Here is a 23,310-nt window from a genome sequence, read left to right as displayed (position 1 = left end):
TGGGAAGGCTAAAATTGTCTTAAATGGAAGATTAGTACATTCAGGCGATAGACATGATGGACTATATTTTCTAAATGACATCATGGAAAATAATTGCTTAGTAGGCAAAGATAACTCCGTTGTGAGGAATATAAATGGACAGAATAATTGTTTCGAATCTTACTTGTGGCATTTGCGACTTGGACATATATCTAAGAATAGGATTAAGAGACTTATTAGTTCTGGAATTTTGAACTTTAAGTGGGAGGATTATGGTATTTGTGAAGCATGTATTATGGGTAAAATGACAAGGTCGCCTTTTCCCAAAGCAAATAGATCAACAGAACAGCTTGCCATTGTTCACTCTGACATTTGTGGGGAATTTTCCACACCCACTTTGGGAGGGCAGAAAATCTACTTTATCACTTTCATAGATGACTATTCAAGGTACGGTTATGTGTATTTGCTTAAACACAAATCAGAAGGATTTGATGCTTTTAAAGTGTTCAAAGCGGAAGTGGAAAATCAGCTAAACAAGAAAATTAAAATACTTAGAACTGACCGTGGTGGTGAATACACGTCAGGAATACTAGATGATTTCTGCAAAGAACATGGCATTATTCATCACTATACCTTGTCATATACTCCACAACAGAATGGAGTGGCGGAAAGAAGGAATAGGACTTTAATGGATATGGTTAGGTCTATGATGGCTTATTCTGACTTGCCATTGTCTTTTTGGGGAGAGGCACTTCACACTGCTGTATATTTATTGAATCACTCACCTTCTAAAGCTGTAAGGGTAACACCCTATGAGCTTTGGAAGGGAAGGAAGCCCTCACTTCGCCATTTGGTAGTTTGGGGGTGTAATGCTCAAATAAGGATACCTAGCCAGTTGCGCACCAAACTACAATCTAAAAGTACCCCAGGAATTTTTATTGGTTATGCATCAGGTTCTAATGGTTACCGTTTTTGGGATCCTCAAAGAAAGAAATTGATTGAAAGTGGAGATGCAGTTTTTCTTGATCAGGATACACCTCGCCGTGCTAAACGAGCTAGGGTGGAATTATTAGTAGAACCTGAAGATATCTCTTTACCTAAAACTGAACCTCTAGTTTAGGAAAATAATGATGCTAGTCAATCTACTAACTCTATTTCGAATAGCATGCCTAGGAGAAGTGGGAGGAATACACAACCACCTGCATATTTAGATGAGTATTTTGTTTTTCTAGGGGAAGTGCACTCTAAAATTCAGAACTTAGAGGAAGAACCAAAATCATTCAAAGCTGCATTGGCAAGTCCTGAATCAAATCTTTGGATGGAAGCCATGCAGGAAGAATTAAACTCTATGAGGAAAAATAATGTTTGGGAATTAGTTGAATTACCAAACAATCGAAAGTCTATTGGTTCTAAATGGATCTTTAAAAGGAAACTGAATGCGACTGGTCAGGTGGATAAGTATAAAGCAAGGGTTGTTGCTAAAGGATTTACACAAATGGAAGGAGTTGATTTTGTAGAAACCTTTTCTCCCGTTGCTAAATTTACCTCCATATGGATCATTAGTGCATTAACCGCTTATTATGATCTGGAATTGCATCAAATGGATGTTAAAACAGCATTCTTAAATGGAATGTTGGAAGAAGAAATATACATGAACCAACCAGAAGGTTTTGTGGAAAGGGGGAATGAAGAGAAGGTCTGTAAATTAAACAGGTCTATATATGGTCTTAAACAAGCCTCACGTCAGTGGTATATTCTTTTCGATAATGCAATCACGTCATATGGTTTTTCAATGATGGAAGGTGACCATTGTATCTATTTTAAGATAATGGGAAATAAATTTGTTTTGTTATCTCTTTATGTTGATGATATTCTCATTGCTTCAAATGATAAATCTACACTGATGGAAGTTAAAACCTGGTTATCCTCTAAATTTGACATGAAGGATATGGGGGAAGCTTCCTATGTTCTAGGAGTGGAAATACGTAGAGATAGAAGGAAGAGAATGTTGGGTTTGTCTCAAAAGGCGTATCTCAATAATGTACTTCAGAGATTCTCTATGGAAAATTGCAAGCCTGTTAGAGTACCTATTCTTAGGGGAGCTAAACTTAGTGAGGAAATGTGTGCTAAAACTCCTGAGGAAAAGAAACAAATGAGCAATATTCCTTATTCATCTGCATTGGGTTCTTTAATGTATGCTATGCTATTTACAAGACCTGATATATGCCATGCCGTGGGTTTGTTGAGTAGATATCAAGTGAACCCTGGACCTGAGCATTGGAAACAGATTAGGAACACTTTGCGTTACGTCAAAGGAACTATGGACTATTTTCTGTGTTTTAATGGACACAATCTTCAGCTGCAGGGGTTTACTGATGCTGATTGGCAAGGGGATCTTGATGACCGGAAATCGACTTCTGGTTATCTGTTTACACTAGCAGGAGGAGCTATTTCCTGAAGTAGCAAGAAGCAAGATTCTGTAGCACTTTCATCTATGGAGGCTGAATATATTGCTGCGTCGGAAGCTGTGAAAGAAGGTGTATGGTTAAAGGGGTTTCTTGCGTCTCTCATGGTGGTGGAAAGCGCTTCATATCCTGTTATTATTTTCTGTGATAACCAGGCGGCAATCAAGGTCTCAAAGGATCCCAAGTTTCATAGCAAAACCAAACATATTAAGAGAAGATATCATTACATTCGTGACGTCGTTAATAGATTAAGAACAATTCGTTTAGATTATTTACCTAGTGTGGACATGGTTGCCGATCCACTGACTAAACCTCTTAGTCAGGAAGTATTTTGTAAACATGTTTGCAACATGGGTATTCGTTTATGGAATTAGAATGTTTTAGCCAAGTGGGAGATGTAGAAAATACTTATGTGTGGCTTGCAACATTTTTACTACATAGTTCCTGGAATATGTTTACCTCGATATGGAATTTACCGATGCACTTGAATATTGCTTGGAATACATGAATGGAATATAGTTCATGGAAACCGGTACATATATGCTGGAAACAGTATTTATTAATGCTGGAATATTTATTGTACTAAATGTATATTAGCCTGGGCACAACATATTATGGAATGCCAAGTTGTTCATGGGATTGGCTCCATGAATTGGTAAAGCCTGTTAATTCGAATTGTAATTCAAATTCAGCGTGCAACTCACACGTACGTGCTTATGGGGCAGTTTGCAGATAAAACTCCTTAATGGTTACTAATGATCGTGGTTGGTTAAATTAACCTGGAGTCTTTGTTTAAACAGATTTTATCTGAACATTTATCTGCAGTTTATACAGTTTGAAATTAACTGCAATAACACTATATAAAGGTCCCTAACCCCTAGCCTTAATTGATCATTATGAGCGAAACCACGGAAAAGGATCAAGGAATAGGGGTTAGACCGTGTGCGTATATCTCTTACAGGGAACTGCAGCGCCGCCTCACGATCGCGCGGGCAGTTCGTCTTGGTCTGCGCTGCCTTTTCCCCTTCCATCCGAGCACATCGGTCACTTCAGACTCCTTTCTGTACGTCTCCACAAGGTACACCATGTTGGTTCTGAATCTGTTTATAGCTTAGTAGTAAAAATTGCAGTTTATTGTTGAAACAGAACACATCCGCAAATCTACCGGGCCGGCTTACGACAGGCTCCAGCCACGCCGCTACCACCCTCATCGCCGGCCCCTCCCCGCCTCCTCCTCGTTCCCCTGGTGCCGTCTTCTTCCGAGCCGCTGTCCACTCGCCACGCCATAATAAGACGCCCTTGAACTCTCCCGAAAGCTTTTGGGTCCTTATATTACTGCAGATGCCGGCGTTTTGAGCTTCCCTTTTCGTCCTAATCTTGATAGATTTAGGCATTACCTTCAAGTATTTCGGCTGTTAGTTTATACCTTCGTCAATTTTGTAATTTTCTTGATCTGGTATGACCAGGGAGTGGACTGCGTATGACATTGGCCTAATGATTGAGTATTCAAAAGACCGATATGGCTAAATTATGTATAATTCAGAATTTCAAATGCTGCTACAGTGTCTGTTATTGTCAGATAATGCTTGGAAAAAAGTCTATAAAACATGCTCTTTCCACCTATTATAGCAATTGACATGTGTACCAATTCCACAGGCTGTTGCAAATGGGGGCACTAGAAAGTAGAAACTAGCAAAGTTGCCAAAGATCACTGATTCAGATATTACATTAACCAAAAGAACTTCTAGAGGGAGGAGGCCACACCAAAAGAACTTCTGGAGCCAGCAACCGCTGATTTGCAGAGGGCTCACCCGCCGGGGCCAGCGACCAAGGTTGCTAACTTCATAACTTCTCGTAAACAAAGATTCATTTGCAAAATGCCTTGTCCCAGCCAACAGTCTGCTAAAGGAAAAGAAGGTTCTTACCCTGTCCCTTAACGTTTTTCTTATTAAATATATAAACTAAACATTATAGCTGACATTGCAATATTTGTAACAGTGGTAAATGAACATAACAACACAAAGAGCGCTCCAACAGGCTTGGTAACACATGAGCCATCCAACTCAAGAACCTTGAGTGGAACATCCTCAGATGATGAAGATGTTCTAAACGAGTTAGCTGCAAGTTTTCCTACTCACAGTATCCTCACATCGATCAAAGGCTTTGAACAAGGAGAGAGCTCGAAGGGTATTGAACAAGAATGGTGATCTCAAATTGATTGCAACCCTTAGTTTCAGTCATGCCATGTTCCTATCTCATTTCACTATTCCATGGTTGCTCATTCCAGAAATTTTTAAGTCTGGCTTAAAAGTTGTGCAACTACTTATAAATGCTGAAGAAGTATATACTAAATTTTATTCACTTCTGAATTTGTGCTTGGGCTGATGATATGTCTTTTGATTCACATACTTTTTCGGGGAGGCTCTAATATATATAGTTGGTGGCATCAAGATATATATTCTCTTGTACATTAATTCTCAGTTCTTCTTTCAGGACAAGATGAGGTCACTGAAGCGTAAGAGAGTTGAAGCGCCACGCATCCCAACACTTGAGGATGTGCATCCTTACAGTAGGTGGAATTTGTGTGTCCGAGTGTACCACAAGTTCCATGTGGAGAGGTTGGCTTCTGGTAGAAAGCGGCTTAACATGGTGTTATTGGATGATAAGGTAGTACTCATGTGCACATTTAGTTTCAACTGCAACAAATAATATTTTAAAACATTGGATTGTCACAATCTATTTTATCTTTTTATTAATAGGGTAAGAAAATGGCCGCTGTAGTATATGATGACGACGTCGATCGGTTTGATCCTTTGCTCGTAGAGGGGCGGGTATATTATGTGTGGAAGATGCTTGCAGAACCAATTATGAGGAATCAGGATTATTTGTTTGCAGATAGTCAATTTGTGTGCCATTTCAGCTCAGTGACAACAATTAATGAGTTGAGAAATGTGAATGAGCGCTTGATCCCATTGTTCCCTGCGTTTATTCCTTTTGACAGAGTTTGGGAGTTCACCCTAGATAATGATACATATGTTGGTAAGTGCTTCAGTTTCCTTTTGTTCGTTCTAACTGTTCTTTTGTAACAAATCAACTATTAATATTTTTCTGTTCAAATGTTAGATGTTATTGGCATGGTTTTATTTGTAAGTTCTATGGGATATAAAGACGGTTTCTACAATCGGAGGATCCCAGTGAGAAATATTGTTCTGCTAGATGACACGTATGTGTATCTTATGATTTTGAGTTATCTAAATGATTCAAAGTTCTTACATTTCTCTTCTATATTAATTGACTTTGTAGCTATAATATTGTCAAGTTAGTTGTATGGGACAAGTTGGTGACTAATAATCTAAGTGCATGGGAAAAACTCGCCGAGGAGCGTGCTATTGTTGTGGCAACAATGTTACGTGCAGAGCGCATCGGTAAGTCTAAGTGCATGCATTTTTCTATGCATATAATAATAACGTGAAAATAAATTTTGCTATTATATTGATGTTTTGTCTTTAATTAACTAGATCGTGGCCTGCATCCTACAGACTTTAGTAGGATGCACTTTAACCCGAACATCACAGCAGCGCGTGAATTAAGGCAGAGGTAATTGAAAATTTGGTTGAAGTTATCCACTATTTGCTTTATACGGTATATTAAATATTTACAAATAATTTTCTATAGGATCAATAATGATCTTGCTGGACAATCACCTCCATGAATCAAAAGAAGATGAAGAATGGAGTCGTGAAGCAAAAGTGAAGTCTTAGAATAATAGGATAATGTGTTACTTAAGCTAGGTTGAGCTACTTTTGAACCGTGTTGCTTCACTTTGCTTAATTTTGGGTGTACGGTGCCGTGGACAATGATGGAAAGTGCTTTTGTGATCCTTGTTGTAACTGAAACTGAGTTTCACTTTTGAAGTCAAATCTTAAGGTAGTGTAATGCCAAGACCACATGAACAACATATCAAGTTGGTGTGATCTCTGGGTAAAGTAAAATGCAACAGCTTGGAGGCATGTTGAGTCGCAAATAGTTGTTGACATGTGTTAGCTAAGGATGGGTGTAATCAAAATGAAATGGTGTGTGTGGCTCGATGTAACTCTCTGATGTTTGTAGCATCGTTGAACAAAGATTTTCTTGATATGACTAAAGACTAACCTTCTCTTGATGAAAATCATAGTACTACATATTTGGGCTTGTACTTTTGTGATTCCAATTTATTTCATGTGATTCCGTAGCATAGCACGGGCATCTTACTAATACTCTAATAAATTGAACTAAAACAATACATCTATGGGCATTTTATTTTCTTAATCTCGTAATAATGTTATTAAAAAGTACAAATTTTTATGATTAAATTCCTTTTATTGATATTTCATTAGCGCTTTCAATACATATTCCTCCTTTAGTATGTAGTCTCATGGATCTTTCTAGGCCCCCACCATGAAACCTTAAGAAGAATGAAAGGAGAAGGGGCTTACCTGTAAAATTGTAGTCGAGGCCGTACACCTTGGAGGCTTGGACTCGGAGGAAGCGACCGTGCTGGAACCCTAGGTTCGGGGCCGGCACAAGACGATGGCCAGGAGGTGGAGCCGCTCACGGACGGCTGCGTCGGTGAAGAGCACCGCGGTGGCGCCGCAGCAAAATCACCGTTTGGTCCACCATGTATCTTTTCATGTCACGTGTATGTTTGAATTCCAGCCCATCACCTATTAATAATCCACCATGTATCTTCCTTCCTTCCATCTCAGGTCTAGTTCTCCTCTTCCTAGCCCTCAAAAATAAAGTTCTCTTCCTTTTTATTTCTCTCTCCTAATTCTTTCATTCCTTTGTCAGGTCTCATGTCATTTGACATGTAGTTGTCTCAACTAAATTTTCCTTCTTTATTTTTTTGTCATGTCGTTCCTTACCCTTGGCTTATTGATTCCTAAGTCAGCTCCTTGATACCTAAAAACTCAAAAAAGTATATCAACCAAAGGGATTATCTATAAGCAACCAAGGCGAGACTATTGAATAGACAAAACAACCTTCACCTAAACGCAAACATTGATCTAGCTCAATCGGTTGCGATGAATTTACCTGGACGGGGAGGGAGGTCGCCAGCTTGATTCCAAACGGAAACTAATATTTTTGCCTTGCCTGCCTTGGGCCGGCTTCACTGGGCCACAACGCAGACTGAGGCCAAGCGAGACCCCTGAGACATTCATAAATACAAACACACCGAGGAATAAAAAAAAGCTAAGCGTTTTTCTTTCACCTGGGAACAAAAGGCATTTTTTCTTTCACTTGCGTGTGGCCCTTGTGTGAGACGGATGAAAAATCCTATGCGATGGACAAACCGAAAATTCAGAGAACCGCACCTTGCTTTATCAGTAGGTACAGATCAATAAGTGTTAGATACAATACTTCCCAGTTTTCATAAATTGTTCATATTTTGAAAAAAATGTTGTCTTTTCAAATTCAAATTTCAAAAAATATTTGTGTTTTTAGAAAATGTTATCAAATTCAGAAAACATTTGCTATAGTACCTCCTAGTTTTCAAAAAAATGTTCGTGTTTTAAAAAATGTTCAGGTTTCAAAATATAAAAAGAGAAATATTGTTCTTTGTGGAAAATATGTTCTAGTTTTTTTTGTTTAGAAATTTCCTAAAATATTCGTGTTCTAAAATATATCTAATTTTTCCAAACAAATGTCTTTCTTTTGCTCTTAGTATCTGGCGCGGTTGTTCGCTAATTTAGGATGTCGCGATGCAACTTAAATATAGTGTAATGCTTAGTCCAGTGGCTAGCATTCTGGCGTGTCTATCGCGAGCGCTCGTGTTTGAGTCCTCGCGACGTTTAATTTTTTTCTTGGACTTTTTTCACCGCTAGTGGGCTGGCCCATCACGGCTTGAACATGTGGTCGTGCGTTTTTTTCGGCCGAAACAGATCGGGCCGAACGAAAAACGACTGGTCCGACGGACGAAAACTAATCTGGATCTCATCGTAAACCAAAATTTTTGGAGAAACAAGCCTTTCTCTAATATTAGGTAGAGATAGAGAGTAGACATTAACGGGCTATTACAATTTCTTTTTGCCGGGGGGGGGGGGGGGGGGGGGGGGCTATTAGAAAAGGGTGTGACTAGATTTTAGTCACTGAGATTTAATCAAGTCTCAGTTTTCCTAACCGGCGCCCATTTATGTGTTTTAGTTTGTAGGTAGTTTTTCTTCTGTTTCCAAAAACAGCAAAAGAATTGCGCTTGCAGATGTCCTTAATGTTTTATGGTATCATGGTTCAGTAGTGTGATGTGAGTCTAGTGGTTAGCGAAGCGCGTACCACAGTATAGCGTCCCAAGTTCAAATCCTCAGCTCAATACTCTTTTTTTTCGGCTGCTGTTGAAAAAAGGTGACAGCGTGCATCGTCTAGAACGAAACAACGTCCAAGATTCAAATGTTTTTGGAGAAGAATCTGGTTTCTCCAAACAAAATAGAGAAGACAAAAATAGTGTACGCACGTGGATCCCCTCCCAGGCTCTCTTCCCTTAGGCGATAGAGGAGCGAGTGGTTCCTATCCTTCCTTGGACGCCATCGAGCCGGTGATCTCCGCCCCCTCCATCCGCTGCTCCGGCTACTGGGGGTGGTCGGGGAAGGCGACGGCGGCGGAGTGATGGTGGAGGGCACGGGTGTTAGATTAGGGGGTAGATGTGGCCTAGTTTTTTTTCTTTTTGGATGGGAGGTTGGTGGAGGCCAGCGCGTCTATAATTCTTTAGGACCAAAATTTTCGTCTCCCGCACGCTTTTCCCTCGCTAGTGCGCGCTTTATGCCCGATGCTATTCGGCCTTGCGTCCAGGTTGGTCCCCCGATAGAGAAGAGGCCACGATTTAGTTGTCCCAGCAGATAAGGTGCCCTTAAATTTATCGACAGATAAGGTGCCTTTACTACTCTAGTTCTAATGGTAGTTTCTGTGCCCTGAAATACTTGTGTCGGCAGTAACAAATGTTCCGGTAGTCCATTTGCCCTTGTTTACGTATTTCTCCCGGCAGTTAGCTGCCCTCAATTAAGTGTTGTGGTTTAGAGATTCAAACAATCGATAGACTAGACGGATCTAACGAATCTTACTCTAATTTCATGGGCTGTGAGAACATAACCATAGGATTTCTATTTCAAAAAAGAAAGGGGGGGGGAGGGAGGGACTAACCGGTTTTCCGTCGGAGTCGGAATCGTTGCCGGAGTAGCTGTGGACCTTCGGCTCCGGTTGGGGAGGCACGATGACGGCGATGAAGTCAAGGTCAAAGGTGATAACTACTTATGTAGTGTTAGAAAAACGTTCTATATTATGAGACGGAGAAAGTAATATCTAGTATGCACAGAAAAGAAAAATAAGTTCGTTTACAATAGATAACCTATGTTTTGTTTGTTTGAGGGCGACAGATAACGTATGTAGGAGGTACAAATGGAAATATTGCTTGGTATCTCCCGAGCCATTCCTACCACGGAGTTGCTTGCGGCTAATACCACGGCGAAGACGACCCCAAGCCCATGTAGGATTTCAGTTGGTGATTTGTTAATATTATATTTTAAATGAAATTTTACAAAAAATGCGTGAAATTATTCATTCCCAAATATATTGCACCGACGGTTTGGCCCAAACCAAAAGGAGCCCAGGCTGAAAGGACCACGTTGCCATGTCGCGGTCAGGGGCGGATCCACCTGTAGCTGTAACATCCCAAATTTTTAATTTGGAATGTTATACACTAGATCATCATTGCATATCATATTTATTGTATTTTGGTTGATCCTAGAAATTTTTCGCAACTCAAGGACCCTCGGAGAGAGTTGGGGATTTCGTTATTTTCATATTTGAGTTGTCTCAAATTTTGTAAATAGGATCATTTGATTTTATTTATTTTCTCTTCAATTATTTCTATTACAAAAATTATAAGAGAGGGAATAAAATGACTTTCCCAAAATAAAGAAATATTAAGGATTTAATAAAAAATCATTTAATATTTTATTTGGTTATATTTGGTATTTTATTGGAATTTAGGAAAAATGAGCGTTTTTCAAAATTGCATTTAGGACCCAAATAAATGTTCATCCTGTGCGGCTTGATTTTAGAAGCCGGGGAAAATTTATTTTAGGATTTTTGAAGTCCGTTTAGTAGTCCTTTTGTTTTTTTCCGAGCATAAATATTTAAAAAAAACGTCCGAACCGACCTACGGGCCGTGCTAGGCCCGGACTCCTCCGGCCTCAGCCCTTATAAGCCGCCGGCCCACCCCGGGCCAAAACCCTAGCCGCCGCCCGCCTCGAGCCCCGCGCCCGCGCCACTGCCGCCGCCGCGCCCCGTGCCCGCCGCCGCCGCCCTCGCCGCCGCCCGCCGCCGCCTCGCGCCACGCCGGACCCCGCCGCCACCGACGCTGCCACCTCGCCGGAGCCGCCGCCGCCCGTCTCACCACCGAGTCGCCGAGGTTGACCCGCCGGTTTTCGTTTGGTTTTTCGCCGGTTTTCATTCTTTTTTTAGTTTCCGTTTTTTTCTTTAGATCGGTTTTTTTCGGTTTAGGCTAATTAGCGAGCGTTCGCTCGTTCGTTTGATTTAACAAACGCGTTCTTCGTTTAGATCCAGTTAACGAACGTTCATTCGTTAAACTGTTCATCGTTTTTCTTTTTCTTGGATTAAATCCGCGATTTTTTTGATCGCGATTTCTGATCAGATTTTCGTTTTAGTCTAACTTTTCGCTCGTTTATCTGAATCAGGCGATTCAAGCGCCTGGAGTTTCGTCTCGAAACCCCCTTTTCGTTTAGCCAACTTAAACAAGTTTTTGCTACCATAAAAAAATTGCCTTAGATTCAGAATAGTAAACGAAGCCAGTTTTTTTGCCGTTTGTCTTCCGTTGCTTCGTTCGATTTAATTCTTTTTGCCAACCGGAGTTCTTAAGTTAAACTTTCTGGTTAGATCTCTTATTTGAGTTTTACCTGTGCATTAGTTGAGTACTGATTGTATGCTTGTTTGTTTGCGATAGAGTACCCGGAGTGCGCCGCTTGCTACTTCGAATTGCTAGGTTTCCCGGATCATCAGCAAGGCAAGTGACACTTTGATCATGTTTTTCCCTCTACCCAATTTTATTGCATTAGATCAATCCTTACACATTGCATGATTAGGATCTAATTAAATTGTGGGTTTGGGAAGTAGTTGAGGTATTACCTATTACCTGTTATTATCAAACCTTTGGGAGTTACTTCTACGTTTGCTTATTATGCCATGCTATGCTAGTGTGGATTGGGTGAGTGTATCCATGACAGATGTGAGATTGTTAACTAATGGTTTATCTAAGGTGGCAACTTAAATACACATCTGGGTGGATTGAGGCACCTGGATATTCCAGCGATTGTCTGTTTTTCTTTATGGACCGCCACCCAGGCTCAAAGAGATCATGAGATTATTCATGCTAGAAACTTCCGTGTGCAGCCACAAGCTATTATGGGCTCTAGCATAGTTTAATAAGTTGTGCGAACTCTTACAGTGGTAGACTACCAGATGTAGGGGATGTAGGTTGGTACGGTCTACCCGTTCGTAAGGTGCTAGCGCTTCTGAAAGACTATGTCTCGGTCATCCGTTTCTCAAACACCATGTAGTGCGAGAAATCCAACGGAGGAGATCGAGTCTTGTGGGGAAAAGTGCGCAAACCTCTGCAGAGTGTATAAACTAATCATGGTTAGCCGTGTCCCGGTTATGGACATCTTGAGTATCTAGTACCTGGATTATCATGTGAATCTCAACATGTTACTCTAAATTAATTTTTAATGGGTTTGTTTAATGATGATGCTTAATTGGGATTGAGAATGCTGTCAACCATTCTCAATGTTTAACAACCACCATGATAGTTAAATAAATTTATTCCTTTGCAGTAGGGAAAAATTGGCTTTACGCAAAACTGTAACCATAGAGCTTTCCACCGGCCAAATATGCATATAGAATAGCCGTTTCATTCCATTACTCTTTATGTGTTACTTTGCCAGCATATTACATGTGTTGACCCGTTTCGGGCTGTAACGTTAATGTTGCAGACTTTTCAGACGACGATTAAGGAGTTTTAGGTCGTGGTTCTATACTCAGTGATGCCGTTGGAGTTGATGGACTCACTTATCTTCCAAGCCTTCCGTTGTTATCGTTATTAGATGGCCTTAAGCCATATTTATTGTAATAAGTTCTCTTTTGAGACACTCGATGTAATAAGTGTGTGATTGCTACTCTGTTATAAATCCTTCAAGTACTGTGTGGTGTCAGCATTACTGATCCAGGGATGACACCTGAGCACAGAGATTGAACCGTTTGAGGTCTGGTCGCTACAGTTGCTAAGTGAAATCATTAAATAAGAAGTACTTCTTTCAAAGATTACTCCACCTTCTCAGATTATGACAAGTGACGCACTATATATATGTCACTTGTCGCAACATGTAAGTTTTCTCTTTTTTCTTAGATTCACTTATTCAAAACGTTTTATCTCTTAAACCATGGGTTAAATCTTGAACCGTTTTCACTGTTGAATTTCTCGCGTCGGAATCTTCAAAACTAAATCCCATGTTGATAAGTTTTGATATACTTTTTTTCATAAAAAAACCAGACAAAAAAACTGAACCGAAAGCACATTCTTTTTCCTTTTCGAAAACCATTTTCGAGAGGCACGACCGTGCCTGTCGTGACCAAATCCGCGTCTCACATGGAAACAAAACCTTGTCTCTCGCGAGAAAAAAACACATTTTTTTTCATTTCCCAGAGGCACGGCCATACCTCTCGCGAAAGCAAAATTATATCTCTCATGAAAGGAAAAAAAGGAAAAAAACATATTTTTTCCATTTTCGAGAGGCACGACCGCGCCTCTCGCGGAAGCAAAATCTTGTCTCTCAAAGAAGAAAAAAAGAATAGAATATATTTTTTTTCCGTTTTCGAGAGGCCTCTCGTTAAAGCAAAACCGTGCCTCTCATGAAAAAAAAAGAAAAACGTGTCTTTTTTTTTTCCAAAAGGCACGTCCTTGCATTTAGCGGAAGCAAAACCGTGCCTCTCATGAAAAAAAAAGAGAGAAAACAAATTTTTTCACGCAATTTTTTCAGAAACACAGGTGAAAAACCAACAAGCCAAAAAGACCATCTAAGAAGCCAAAAACGCTTGCGAAAAAATAAAATAAAAACAAAATTCGAAGAGAGCGCCCAGAGCATGATACGTGACGATGGCTGAGAACGCACCAAGTGACGCGCTCTGAGCCCACCTCAAGTGACACTTGGGACGCTCACTTTGTTCCCAGAGTGAAAACAACATCTGGAATACCGACCATTGTTCCCGAAGGAAGGCTCACTTTTGAATAAACGGATATACAAAAAAAGGGAAAACTCGCATGTTGTGACAAATGGCGCACACCTAGAGTGATGGGAGTGACCATTGCAAGATGTACTCCTTAATTAGTGATTTTGAAGAAATTGAACTGGAGAGCTGAGGGCACCGTGGGCACGCCAAAAAATGGGCTTCGATCCAAACACCGCTCAAGCACTTGGTTAACGCCAAATATTTGGCTTAGCAGGTGGAAAACCCTCGCCGCTCACTGTGCCGTAATGTCGAGTTTTTGAACTGGGTTGCACGAGTGAACAATGCATTGGGCCGACCTAATTGCTAGCGAAGCATTTTTTCTGTACAATATATTTTTACCGGTTTTGTGAACCTTCTTGAAAGTTCCTGAACCGGGTTTTTTCTTGTTGGTTTCTACTTCTGGGGTTTTTGGTTTTTCCATTTTCTTTTTATTTTTCTTTATTTTTTTCGTTTTCCCGTTTCTTTTTTGTGTTTCTTTTTTTTGCAATTTCCAAGAATTCTTAAAAAGTTCAGACTTTCATACGTTGTTCAAAATTTCAAATTTTCTTCACTTTCCAAAAAATGTTTGGATTCGAAAATTTGGTTCACCTTTTTGAAAAATGTTCGGTATTTCAATATTTTGTTCATGTTTTTCCAAAAAAATGCATTTTCCAAAAATGTTTTGAAATTTGAATTTGTTCATGTTTTTCAAAAATTGTTCACTTTTTTTTACAGAATTTAGGAATTTTGTTCACAATCCAGAAATTGTTCAAGTATTCCAATTTTTGTTCACGTTTTTAAAGTTTGTTTAGAATTTCAATATCTTGTTGACGTTTTTCAAAAATTGTTCATTTTTACAAAAATATGGAATTTTGAAATTTGTTCAGGCGTTACAAAAATTGCACACGCTTTTTCTATAGGGTTCAGAATTGTGGGGTTCTTAGATGGCGCGTGGGTGGGCACTCGACACGTTTCGCCATGTGAGTGGAAGCACCATCAATCGAGTAAATAGAATAGTTCCCCTTGGCTAACGCTGGATCAAGATAGCAATGCTTAACTAAGGTCAAGGCCATGGATACAGAGAGTAATAAATTTGGAGCCTAATCAAGCGCAGATTTACTGGAGACAAAGGGGCATGGATGTATGCAGGGATGATTACCTCGCCGTCGCCGCCCGCCGGGGGGTTCTGCTTCGCGGCGAGAGAGGGGGAGGTGCTTGGCCGGGCAGGGAGGTCCTGTCGCCGCACCGCTGGGAGGAGGGGTTCTTCTACCCTTACCCTCGCCGGCGACGAAGCCGGCTGCCTGCCCCTGCCGCCGTCTCCGCTCTCCTTTTTTTCTCTACTAGGGCTGCTCTGCAGTCTCCAGTTCAGTTAGTTGTCACAACAAGTAGTTTGGCATCACTATTAGAGTTAGATCTTGACCGGATCAACGGACCGATGTATACACAAACTTTTTATGGAAAAAAAAGAAGAAAAAAAGGTTGGGTGATGGCACGGAGCGATGGGCCCGGTATGCGTGTGGTGTGGTGCGAGGATTGGTAAGGCGTCGGTCCTGGTCGACACTCGAGACACCAAAAAGTGTGTCGAAGGATTCGGGGAAGAACAGGAAAGAAACTGGTAGCAGATTCTGCAAACCGGGCCATTCGGTGTAATAATCATCAGTTTGCGGGACGGAGCCCATAAACCTGTCCCAAATAGATCCTTCAAATCCGTCCGCTTCGACTTATTTTTATGAGATTCCAAATCCGTGAGCCCATTTCCTTCATATCTACCAGATTTTACCCGATTTTGTTGGCTTCCCTTTTCCTTGGCGCTAAGGCATTTTCTTCGGCTTCAATTCCTACCTTCCGTGTCGCCACTGCCTCCAACCTCGCCGTCTGGCCCACCGGCGCCGGAATTCGGCGGGATGGCGTATCCGCCGCCCTGGGGTGCCCCATACCACACGCCATCACCGCCTCCACTTATCCGAGTTGTGGGGTTCAGAATTTTTTCATGTTTTCTTAGAGAAACCACTTTTAGTAAAATGTTCGGTATTTCTATATTTTGTTCTTGTTTTTTAAAAATTGTTCACTTTTTCATAAACTTTTAAGAATTTCTGAAATTGTTCATGTTTTTGTGTATAGATTAATTTTTTCCATATTTTCAAAAAGTATTCGGAAATTTAAAAACGTATGGAATTTCAAAACTTTGTGTACGTTTTCAAAAATTGTTCACAAACTCGATTGCTCACATTTTCTCTAGTTGATCGCGTTTGTCAAGAAAAGTTCAGAATTTTTAAAAAGTGTTCAATTGTTTTGGAAAATATTTGGATATGCCATTGTAATTATTTCTTAAAAGTTTGTGGTGTGTATCAGTCACTAACAACAGGCATCATTTGGGGGCAGCTAGCTACACTCGTTATATAGCGAGGGGTTATGAGACTGCACGGTATTTTTGCCAATTTTTCACCGCTCGTTACAGTACCACCTAATTGGCTGGCTCACTTGCGCTACCCGCCTGATAGGAGGTCCCTTGGCAGGCTGGGGGAAGCAACTAGTTGACGATCGCTCGTTCAGGAGCCCCGCAAAGATCACTTGCGGAAGGGCTGAGAGCGTGCCACGTGTTGCGCTCTCTCCGAATTTTGTTTTTATTTTCCGCACGCATTTTCGGCTTTTAAACCAGTTTTTTCATGCGTTTTTTGACCTTTTGGTTTTTCATCGGTCTTCCTTAACTTTTGGACAAAAAAAATTTCACATGAAAAAAACGCGTTCTCTTTTTTCTTTTACTTTCGCCAGAGGTACGGTCGTGCCTCTCGAAAATGAAAAAAAATAATGTGTTTTATGTTTTTTTCCTTTGTGAGAGGCATGGTTTTGATTCCGTGAGAGGCATAGTTATGCTTTTGCGAGAGACACGGACGTGGCTCTCGAAAACGGAAAAAACACGCATTTTATCTGTTTTTCCCCTTCCGCGAGAGGCACGACCGCTTTCGAAAAGGAAAAAAAGCCATGCTCCCGATTCGGTTTTCTCGTTCTATTTTTTCATGAAAAAAGTTCGTCAAAACCAACAACATGGGATCAAGTTTGAAGATCTTGACGCGAGTAATCCAACGGTGAAAACGGTTTGAGATTTGGACGCACGGTTTAAGAAATAAAATGTTTTGAATAAACGGATCTAAGAAAAAAGAAAAAAAAACTCCCAAGTTACGACAGGTGGCATGCTGCATGTGTGAGTGAAGTAATTCTCAATTAGTTTTTTTGAGTGGTAAACCGAATTTTATAGATGAGTGTCGAGGTTTACAGAGATGATAAAGGGATCATGAGGAATCCCTAGCCACAAGTGGCGACCAATATCTAGTCTAGAAGAGAATTTTGCTAAATTATTAGCATCCCGGTTCGACGAGCGACCTTCAAAAATGAACTCGTGGCTGGTGAATTCTCTTGCCCGAGCTACAATCTCTTTGATTATGGTAGAGTTCCTGCCTTTTGTGCTTGTCTTAATGTCTGAGATCACCGACTTACAATCGCATGCGATAATAATCTTGTCCACCGCCAGATCAAGCGCAAGAGATAAGGCTTCCCGACACGCGAAAGCTTCGAGTGTAGCTGGATCAACAATTTTAGTGAAGACCATAGCAGAATATCCTAAGAACACACCATCATGATCTATGCAAACTGCTGCAGCCGCTCCCCTCTCTCTGCTTCTTGCTAGACCTTCATCAACTTGAATCTTTGATATACCCGGTCCCGGAGCTCTCCATTGTTGGCGGGGCTGAGTGTTTCTGGAATTCCCGTTTGCAGCTCTCACCTGTGCTCTCTCTTGCATTTTTATTGAATCAAGTTCATCAATGAATCTTACCACAAAAGAGTGTGTGGCGTGTGGGTTCTGGAGCTCGCCCTCATGGATTGCTTTTCTCCTTGCTGTCCAAATTGCCCACAAAGTAACCACTGTCTCTATCAGTTTCGGGTGTGATAGGCTTTCAATCAAAGAGAAAACCCAACACTTGCATTCGGCTCAATTGTGGATAGAATATGATCAACAATCTCAACATCTGCCAAGGCCCAAACACACCTCGCCATCAAACAGTCCAAAAGAGAATGCCGCCATGAGTCCTGAACACCACGCAAGTGGCACTTATCAACATTTGACATATTTCTCTTATGGCGAACATCCTCGGTGGGAATTGACTGCTTTGCCAACCTCCAAAGAAAATTACGGATTTTTCCTGGGACCTGAACTAACCACAGAGAGGACCACGCCTTGCCCTCCTCCTCGTAATTTGAACGTCCCACATTGTTTTCCAACCAGTCTTCCCTCCTTCTTTTAGTGTCTACTAGCATGCGGTATGATGAACAAACGGTAAAAACACCGTTTCTTTCATAATTCCAAGCCCATAAATCATCCAAGTTTTTAGTACACGGAGGGATACTTGCAATGGCATTAACATCAGGTGTTAAGAAGAACTGGTGTAGTCGCTCCATCCTCCAAGTTGCACTAGTGGCATCGATCAATTCGCTGACCCTAGTAGGTGGATTGTTGGATAGACATGTGATTGGTCTCATCACCACGTTGGTGGGAATCCAATTATCCTCCCAAATCATTGTTGTAGCTCCATTACCATGAAGGAAATATGCCCTAAAGGCAATAATAAAGTTGTTATTTATAATTCCTTATATCATGATAAATGTTTATTATTCATGCTAGAATTGTATTAACCGGAAACTCAGTACATGTGTGAATACATAGACAAACAGAGTGTCTCTAGTATGCCTCTACTTGACTAGCTCGTTAATCAAAGATGGTTATGTTTCCTAAGCCATAGACATGTGTTGTCATTTGATGAACGGGATCACATCATTAAAGAATGATGTGATGGACAAGACCCATCCGTTAGCTTAGCATAATGATCGTTTAGTTTTATTGCTATTGCTTTCTTCATGACTTATACATGTTCCTCTAACTATGAGATTATGCAACTCCCGGATACCGGAGGAACACCTTGTGTGCTATCAAACATCACAACGTAACTGGGTGATTATAAAGATGCTCTACAGGTGTCTTCGATGGTGTTTGTTGAGTTGGCATAGATCGAGATTAGAATTTGTCACTCCGTGTATCGGAGAGGTATCTCTGGGCCCTCTCGGTAATGCACATCACTATGAGCCTTGCAAGCAATGTGTCTAATGATTTAGCCATGAGATGATGCATTACACAATGAGTAAAGAGACTTGCCGGTAACGAGTTTGAACTAGGTATGATGATACCGATGATCGAATCTCGGGCAAATAACATACCGATGACAAAGGGAACGACGTATGTTGTTATGCAGTTTGACCGATAAAGATATTCGTAGAATATGTAGGAGATAATATGAGCATCCAGATTCCGCTATTGGTTATTGACAGGAGATGTGTCTCGGTCATGTATACATAGTTTTCGAACCCGTAGGGTCCGCATGCTTAATGTTCGATGACGGTTTGTATTATGAGTTATGTGTTTTGATGACCGAAGTTTGTTCGGAGTCCCGGATGAGATCACAGACATGACAAGGAGCCTCGAAATGATCGAGACATAAAGATTGATATATTGGACGATGTTATTCGGACACCAGGTGAGTTCCAAGAGGTACCAGATAATTATCGGAGTGCCGGAGGGTTATCGAACCCCTCGGGGGAACAAATGAGCCTTGATGGGCCTCAGTGGGGAGAGAGAAGGGCCAAAAGGGGGCTGGCCGCGCACCCCCCTTGGGTCCGAATTGTACTAGGGGAAGGGGGCGGCACCCCCCTTTCCTTCCCTTTCCCTCTCCATTCCTTCTTTCCCCTTTCCTCTAGGTGGAATCCTACTAGGACTTGGAGTCCTAGTAGGACTGCCCTCTCCTGGCGCGCCCTACAGGGCCAGCCGCCCTCCCCCTCCACTCCTTTATATACGGGGGCAGGGGCACCCTAGAACACACAAGATCAATTGTCTTAGCCGTGTGCGGTGCCCCCCTCCATGGTTACACACCTCGGTCATATCGTCGCAGTGCTTAGGTGAAGCCCTGCGCTGGTAACTTCATCATCACCGTCGCCACGCCGTCGAGCTGATGGAACTCTCCCTCGTCCTCAACTGGATCAAGAGATCGATGGACGTCATCGAGCTGAACGTGTGCTGAACGCGGAGGTGCCGTACATTCGGTGCTTGGATCAGTTGGATCGCAAAGACGTTCGATTACATCAACCACGTTACTAAACGCTTCCGCTTTCGGTCTACGAGGGTACGTAGACACACTCTCCCCTCTCGTTTCTATGCATCTCCTAGATAGATCTTGCGTGATCGTAGGAATTTTTTTGAAATACTGTGTTCCCCAATAGTGGCATCAGAGCCAGGTCTATGCGTAGATGTTATATGCACGAGTAGACCACAAAGAGTTGTGGGCGATAATAGTCATACTGCTTACCAACAACGTCTTACTTTGATTCGGCGGTATTGTTGGATGAAGCATCCCAGACCGACATTACATGACCGCGTTCATGAGACTAGTTCTACCGACGTGCTTCGCACACAAGTGGCTAGTGGGTATCTGTTTCTCCAACTTTAGTTGAATCGAGTTTAACTATGCCCGACCCTTGTTGAAGGTTAAAACATCACACTTGATGAAAAATCGTTGTGGTTTTGATGCGTATGTAAGAATGGTTCTTGCTAGAAGCCTGTAGCAGCCACGTAAAACATGCAATAACAAAGTAGAGGACGTCTAACTTGTTTTTGTAGGGCATGTTGTGATGTGATATGGTTAAGACGTGATGATATATAAATTGTTGTATGAGATGATCATGCTTTGTAACAGTTATCGGCAACTGGTAGGAGCCATATGGTTGTCGCTTTATTGTATGAAATGCAATCACCATGTAATTGCTTTACTTTACCACTAAGTGGTAGCGATAGTCGTAGAAGCAATCATTGGCGAGACGACAATGATGCTACGATGGAGATCAAGGTGTCAAGGCAGTGACGATGGTGATCATGATGGTGCTTTGGAGATGGAGATCAAAGGCACAAGATGATGATGGCCATATCATATCACTTATTTTGATTGCATGTGATGTTTATCTTTTATGCATCTTATTTTGCTTAGTACGACAGTAGCATTATAAGATGATCTCTCACTAAATTTTAAGGTATAAGTGTTCTCCCTGAGTATGCACCGTTGCTACAGTTCGTCGTGCCGAGACACCACGTGATGATCGGGTGTGATAAGCTCTACGTTCACATACAACGGGTGCAAGCCAGTTTTGCACACGCAGAATACTCGGGTTAAACTCGACGAGCCTAACATATGCAGATATGGCCTCGGAACACTGAGACCGAAAGGTCGAACATGAATCATATAGTAGATATGATCAACATAGTGATGTTCACCATTGAAAACTACTCCATCTCACGTAATGATCGGACATGGTTTAGTTGATATGGATCACGTGATCATTTAGATGACTAGAGAGATGTCTATCTAAGTGGGAGTTCTTAAGTAATATGATTAACTGAACTTTATTTTATCATGAACTTAGTACCTGATAGTATTTTGCATGTCTATGTTGTTGTAGATCAATGGCCCGTGCTACCGTTCCTTTGAATTTTAATGCGTTCCTAGAGAAAGCTAAGTTGAAAGATGATGGTAGCAATTACACGGACCGGGTCCGTAACTTGAGGATTATCCTCATTGCTGCACAGAAGAATTACGTCCTGGAAGCACCACTAGGTGCAAAACCCGCTACAGGAGCAACTCCATATGTTATGAACGTCTGGCAGAGTAAAGCTGATGACTACTCAATAGTTCAGTGTGCCATGCTTTACGGCTTAGAACCGGGACTTCAACGGCATTTTGAACGTCATGGAGCATATGAGATGTTCCAGGAGTTGAAGTTAATATTTCAAGCAAATGCCTGGATTGAGAGATATGAAGTCTCCAATAAGTTCTACAGCTGCAAGATGGAGGAGAATAGTTCTGTCAGTGAACATATACTCAGAATGTCTGGGTACCACAACCACTTGACTCAACTGGGAGTTAATCTTCCTGATGATAGTGTCATTGACAAAGTTCTTCAATCAGTGCCACCAAGCCACAAAAACTTCATGATGAACTATAATATGCAAGGGATGGATAAGACAATTCCTGAGCTCTTCACAATGCTAAAGGCTGCGGAGGTAGAAATCAAGAAGGAGCATCAAGTGTTGATGGTTAACAAGACCACTAGTTTCAAGAAAAAGGGCAAAGGAAAGAAGGGGAACTTCAAGAAGAACGGCAAGCAAGTTGCTGCTCAAGTGAAGAAGCCCAAGTCTGGACCTAAGCCTGAGACTGAGTGCTTCTACTACAAAGGGACTGGTCACTGGAAGCGGAACTGCTCCAAGTATTTGGCGGATAAGAAGAATGGCAAAGGGAAAGGTATATTTGATATACATGTTATTGATGTGTACCTTACTAATGCTCGTAGTAGCGCCTGGGTATTTAATACTGGTTCCGTTGCTCATATTTGCAACTCGAAATAGGGGCTACGAATTAAACGAAGATTGGCTAAGGACGAGGTGACGATGCTCGTGGGAAATGGTTCCAAAGTCGATGTGATCGTTGCTATCTCTTGAGCATGCGTTGGTTTTTCCTTGAAGAGGAAAGGGTGATGCAGCAAAGTGGCGTAAATATTTCCCTCAGTTTTTGAGAACCAAGGTATCAATCCAGTAGGAGACAATGCACAAGTCACCTAGTACCTGCACAAACAATCAAGAACCTCGCAACCAACGCGATAAAGGGGTTATCAATCCCTTCACGGTCACTTGCAAAAGTGAGATCTGATAGAGATAGTAAAGTAAATATTTTTGGTATTTTTGTTGTATAGATTGGAAAGTAAAGATTGCAAAATAGTAAACAAGATGCGATGTAAATAAAAGAGATGCAATATAACAATAAAGAGACCCAGGGGCCATAGGTTTCACTAGTGGATTCTCTCAAGATAGCATGTATTACGGTGGGTGAACAAATTACTGCCGAGCAATTGATAGAAAAGCGCATAGTTATGAAGATATCTAAGGCAATGATCATGAATATAGGCATCACGTCCGTGTCAAGTAGATCGAAACGATTCTGCATCTACTACTATTACTCCACACATCGACCGCTATCCATCATGCATCTAGAGTATTAAGTTCATAAGAACAGAGTAACGCTTTAAGCAAGATGACATGATGTAGAGGGATAAACTCAAACAATATGATATAAACCCCATCTTTTTATCCTGGATGCCAACAATACAATATGTGCCTTGCTCCCCTTACTGTCACTTGGAAAGGACACCGCAAGATTGAACCCAAAGCTAAGCACATATCCCATTGCAAGAAAGATCAATCTAGTAGGCCAAACTAAACCGATAATTCGAAGAGACTTGCAAAGATATCAAATCATGCATATAAGAATTCAGAGAAGAACCAAATAATATTCATAGATAATCTTGTTCATAAACCCACAATTCATCAGATCTCGGCATGTTGGAAATATGCCCTAGAGGCAATAATAACGTGGTTATTATTACATTTCCTTGTTCATGATAATTGTCT

At 41.3% G+C, this 23,310-nt stretch overlaps 1 protein-coding gene and 1 long non-coding RNA gene across 4 annotated transcripts; one reads left to right on the top strand and one right to left on the bottom strand.

Annotated features, from left to right (window-relative positions):
• Positions 1–4,045: 4,045 nt before the first annotated feature.
• LOC147990872 (uncharacterized) lies at positions 4,046–15,143 on the bottom strand. 3 transcript variants are annotated; one of them, XR_015601471.1, is made up of 5 exons: positions 14,914–15,143; positions 9,615–9,718; positions 7,518–7,632; positions 6,920–7,385; positions 4,046–4,343 (listed from the first exon to the last, which is right to left on the bottom strand). It is a non-coding gene; the product is annotated as an uncharacterized LOC147990872 (long non-coding RNA). The 3 variants fall into 3 exon arrangements; XR_015601462.1 differs by having other exon boundaries at positions 6,920–7,632; XR_015601473.1 differs by lacking the exon at positions 7,518–7,632.
• LOC125529540 (replication protein A 70 kDa DNA-binding subunit B-like) lies at positions 4,224–6,851 on the top strand. The gene is made up of 8 exons (XM_048693949.2): positions 4,224–4,361; positions 4,443–4,647; positions 4,938–5,111; positions 5,204–5,483; positions 5,568–5,667; positions 5,748–5,869; positions 5,963–6,041; positions 6,120–6,851. The coding sequence occupies exons 2-8, from the start codon at positions 4,645–4,647 to the stop codon at positions 6,154–6,156; spliced, it is 795 nt and encodes a 264-aa protein (XP_048549906.2). The 5' UTR covers positions 4,224–4,361; positions 4,443–4,644; the 3' UTR covers positions 6,157–6,851.
• Positions 15,144–23,310: the final 8,167 nt, after the last annotated feature.

Source organism: Triticum urartu, chromosome 1A, assembly GCF_056163025.1.
Source record: "Triticum urartu cultivar PI428250 chromosome 1A, HENAU_Tu73, whole genome shotgun sequence".
Lineage (NCBI taxonomy): Eukaryota > Viridiplantae > Streptophyta > Magnoliopsida > Poales > Poaceae > Triticum > Triticum urartu.
This window is presented reverse-complemented; position numbering and strand designations above follow the sequence as displayed.